The sequence below is a fragment of the Bison bison genome, unplaced genomic scaffold, assembly GCF_000754665.1.
Source record: "Bison bison bison isolate TAMUID 2011002044 unplaced genomic scaffold, Bison_UMD1.0 scf7180017864249, whole genome shotgun sequence".
Taxonomy (NCBI): domain Eukaryota; kingdom Metazoa; phylum Chordata; class Mammalia; order Artiodactyla; family Bovidae; genus Bison; species Bison bison.
The window spans coordinates 258,504-263,214 of NW_011494821.1; the positions used below are offsets into that span (position 1 = coordinate 258,504).

General features: G+C 53.2%; 1 protein-coding gene across 4 annotated transcripts in view; it reads left to right on the plus strand.

Moving 5' to 3' along the window:
* The first annotated feature begins 66 nt into the window (after positions 1-66).
* The window catches only part of DLG4 (discs, large homolog 4 (Drosophila)), a 23,152-nt gene continuing 18,507 nt past the window's right edge, over positions 67-4,711 (plus strand). For all 4 annotated transcript variants that reach the window (XM_010847346.1, XM_010847347.1, XM_010847349.1 and 1 more), the window contains exon 1: positions 67-179. In XM_010847346.1, coding sequence (XP_010845648.1) covers positions 150-179 — 30 coding nt within the window. In that variant the 5' untranslated portion in view covers positions 67-149. The remainder of the gene's footprint in view (positions 180-4,711) is intronic.

Sequence of the window (4,711 nt, forward strand, 5' to 3'; positions counted from 1 at the left end):
CTCTTTCCCCTCTCACCCCTCCCCCCATCCTGGCCCCCCCTGCAAAAGTGGGGTGCGGAGGGGGGAGGGGTGAGAACCCACGGAGGGGAGGAACGAAATTCCGATGAAGTCAGAGCCCCTTACCCGCCGCCGCGGCCAGGCCCCCCAACATGGACTGTCTCTGTATAGTGACAACCAAGGTAAGCATGATAGGGGAGCCTGTAAACTGGGGAGAGGGTATGAGTTCGTGGGGAGGGGTTAGTCAGGCCTAATCTGTGGCTGGGGGCCCTGGAATGAGAGCATCAGCAGATGGGAGGGGGGGGTCATAATTTAGTTTGGGGTTCACATCTGAGATAATGCTGGGTTTGGCCACAGGTGCCCCCTGGAGTGATCCCTTTGTACCTGTAGAGAAATGGAAAATTGGGGGGTATTCTGTGACTTGGGGATCTGGTGGATTTTGAGGTTCATCAATGATGTTGAGGGAGACTTATTTAAGGAGAAGCCTGGCTCACATGGGAGCCCTGCTTGGTGTATGTTAGAAGGTGGACTATGTGAGGGGGGGTTCCTCTTCCCTCCTGGGGGACAAGCTGGCTTCCAGTTGCCTTGTCCAATTTCAGGGGGCTCCTGGGTTGAAGGTAGAAGGTTACTGGTTGTGAGTACCTGACTGGTCTGGGGGTGTCAGCTGGCAGGGAAGGAGTGGGCCTTCAGATTATAAAAGAAGCATCTTATATGCATTTGGGGGTGCTCTTAATTTGAGGGGACTGTTAATTTCAGGGTCAGTCGTATGGAATAGGGATAGTTGGGAGTTGTCAGGGAACTGGAACCTGAGAGAATCACCTGAGGGATTGGACCAGGTGAGGTTAGGGTTGGGGTACTCCCTGGGGAGATAGGAGGCTGCAGCAGCTGAGGTTGCCAGCTTCTTTGGAAGAGGATGAGAGGCTTGGGGAGAGGGGATTTGAGGAGGGGTACCAGGTGCGTGGTGAAAATTTTTGGGGTGGCCCAGGCAGGTGTCCAGCATCCTCACTTCCTCCCACACTGTATCTACCCTGGTTGGGAAACAGGGAGACGAGCAGATGGAAGGGAATGTTCCTGTTACCCCTGACCCTTGGGATCAAGGTGGGGGAGGACACCTGGATTTAAAATTACTGGGGTGAAAAGGTGTAGGAGGAGGGCCAGGCAGGCAGCAGTGAAGATCTGTACAAGGGTGTCCCTGTGAGCCTGCCAAGTGCAGGAACTCCGGGATGGGGAACACTGGCAAGCTTCTGGTGGGCTGCAGAATACCTGGGTCTTGGCTCTAAGACTCTGGGACTGGAAAGCTGGAAGCCTGGAGGCTTGGGCGAGTGGCAGGCAGCTGGGGGTTGGGGGGTGGGACAGGAAGTGGGGGCCGGGGAGGCGAGGTCTGGGTGAGTCACAGGCTGGGGAGGGGGTTATATTTAGTGGGAACTGCAGATTCTCAGGGCAGGGAGCTGAGGACACACATGTTCCCTGCCACAAACTCACATACATGTATACACATGCATCTACACATGTGTTGTGCATGTGTGAGCATGGTTGGAGGAGACTGAAGGCTGAGGACCTCTAGGTCCAAGTCCTTACCCTCTCTTGAGGGCTACTTGCTTATCCTCCATTCTGTGGGCTTGGGCTTTCTCCCATATTCCTTCTTCTTCCCATGCAGTGGATTTTTGTGCCTCAGTTTCTCTGGCCTTCTCTCCTTTAAGGTCTGTCTGAGCCTCAGTTCCTCTTGACTCCTGCCCTTAGTCTGCCCCTTAGCCTTAGGCTTCCTGGCTATGGTCCCTTATGTGCAGGTGTACACAGAAAGCCAGTTGGAATGTGTGGGCTCTGCTTCCAACACGTGAACGCACATATGAGAGGGGGGGTGAGGGCCTTGTCTGCATTGGTAGCTATTCTGGGAGGGTGGGTTTATTCATCTCCCTTCAAGAATCCTGCTTCTTCGATGGAGCTCAGGGTTGAGCATCCCCGAAGGAAAGAGTCTTGCGCAGAGAGGATCATGCATTTTGGGGTTTTACAGAGGCGTGGAGACCCAGGCTTGCCACATTCCTTGGCCGGAAAACTTGTCCGTCTCGGATGGCGGGGACTCCAAGTCCCATAAGGCTTTGAGGCAGGAGAACCGTCAATGTTAGAGGGTTGCTGCCCCTCGGGCTGTTGGGAGTTGTGGTTCATCTCTATCCAGGGCAGCGGAGGGTTAGCTTTGGAAGAGCCAGCAGGGGGGGCACATGGCACTTGTTCCCCCAGAATGCTGGGTGGGGTAGAGGGTGCTCATGCTTTGCGGTCGTTGAGCTTCCCAGCTACATCTGATTCCTCCATCTTTCATCGCTTATATTTAGATTTCTGCCGCAGTAATTTAAGGAATATTTATTTAATGCCCACTATGTGCCAGGCCCTGTGCCTTGCGCTAACTCTGCCTTATAGCTATCACTTAATCTTACTCTGTGCCTCGCTCTCTGCCGGTGTTTCTGAGCATCTCTTTCTCCCACTCCGCCCCCGTCCCTCCCCCTACTCCCCGCGCTGCTGCCGCCGTTGCCATGGTAACCGGCGACGACTGAAGTTGCGTGGCGGACTTGAGGGCCGGGCGAGGGTGGCGGAGGGCGGAGCAGAACAAGTGGGGGAGGGAGGAAAGTGGGGAAAGACTGGGGGTATTTGGCTAGAGTCCCGGAGGCGAAGCGGTTAAACCCTCCGGGTGGTCCTTATTGGGCAAAGCTAAGGTGTCGGGGGCGGGGCAGTGTGGCCTACGGCCTCATTCATTGGTCGACTGGGGCGTGGCGGAGGGGCAGTGTGGGCGAGGCCGGGGGAGCGAATGGGCGGGAAGTGGACGCAGGCGTGGTCTCCTGTAGGCAGGTGGGCGGGGTCTGGCTTACTCTACCAAGGGAGGCGGGCAAACAACCTCAGAAAGGGGTGGGGCCTTAGGACTGGGTAAATGAGGGCGGGGCTGACCCGGCAGGGGCGTGGCGTGGTCCCATGTGCAAAGAGGAGACAGGGTTTGAGGGGCCTGTTGTCTAAGAAACTGCGGGGAGCAGGGGTCTTTGGAAAGGAGAATCCGGGGGTTGGGAGATCTGACGTCTCAGTTTTCCTAAGATGGAGGACTGTTAAGATTTCATCAGAGCACAACCTCCTACCTCAACGCTATGTTCCAGGGAGACGGTTGCTAGGCGACGGCAAAGTCCTTGATTGCTGTGTTGCCAGGCAACGGGGAAACGGAAAATGGAGGGAAAAAGGAAATGGGGGATGGGGGAGGGTCTTAATGGCCATAGCGCCCACTGGTGGAGAACTAGGGCCTGTGCATTTTCTTTTCTGTAGGGAATTTCCAGTTCAACCCCTTCTGCACTGGCTCCCTCTGAGGATACAAGCATTCTATCCAGATATGAAACTAGGACCTTGGGGGTCATCGTGGGGGCGTATCTAACAGATTTCAGTCAACGGGAAGAGAGGGGGCATGTGTCAGGTTCTAGGGAAATCCCTCCTCTCTACCATTTGTAGGCATTTTAGAAAAGCCAGAGAAGCAGATTTTAGGAGATTGCTCGCTGGGCTTTAAGAGTTGAAAAGGTGGGAGTTCAATGTGAGAATATTTAGAAGAGATGCTTTCGGGTTCAGTTTGGGACAAAATGGAAGAAATCAGAGGCAGTCATTTTGGGGTGTTACGGAAGATTTGTGGGCCACTGGAAATTGCAGGTCAGATCTTATTTTGGTAAATATTTTTTTGAGACGTAGGTGTGGGGGAGATAGATATATTTGGGAGTAATCTTCCAACAAAGTTGAAATTCAGAATCATGGCGGGTGGGGGGGTAGAAATGTTGAGATGTAGGGGAGGGCAGCCAGAAAAGGGAATAATGTATACATTTAAAGAGTACAGAAAAGGAATAGAGAAATATCTCTTAGTCTAGAAGTCTGGTAATAAACTGAAGAGGTTGCAACTGAATTCAGAAGGTCAACTTTAAGGTCCCTTAAGTATTCCCTGAAATGGGATCTGGTGGTACTGGGGCATGGTATGTTAGAAAAGTCATGAGTATCTCATTAGGTTCAAGGATTTGGAGAGGGGACCCCAAATGAATTTGAGGACTGGTTATTTGGATGTTTACATTAGAACAAGGGTAATAGCTGCACTAATTTCAAGGTCTCTGTTAGCAGACTGGGGGAACAGATATAATTTTAAAAGGGATGATTTAAAGGGTAGATTAATTTGAGGGCACAACAGGATCTGTGGTCCTTCAACTCTTGGAAAACGTTGTCTGGCTATCCTGTGGGGCTATACCGATGGTTAAAATAGGAGGCGTCTTGACATCTGTGGGGATGTTGTCTACATTAACAGTCATTGGGGAGGTTGGGTGCAGGGGATTGTGGGAGGCAGTTTAGACCCCTTGGGGGTCCTTCTGCGGGAGAAGTGCTGCTTGCTTCCCTGCCCCCTGAGAGTCCAGGGAGCTTTCGTAATAGGGGCTTGGTGATTTTAGGGGTGGGAGATTAGCTAGCATAAGGGATCCCAGAGAACCAGAGCGTTAAATTGGTAATTTTAGGAATGTCTGTATTTGTGAATGAATAGGAGTATACTGTGCACGGTGGAGTTCACAGAGAAACAGCTGGAACCGGGGAAGTTGATGGCTAAGAGGGTCTCCCCGCACCCCTTCTCTCCCATCGTGACGCTCTCCCGCACTGCGCAGGCGCCGTCACCCCCCCACCTCCGGCCGCAGCCTCCAGTTGCCGCGGCCGCCGCAGCCCCCGC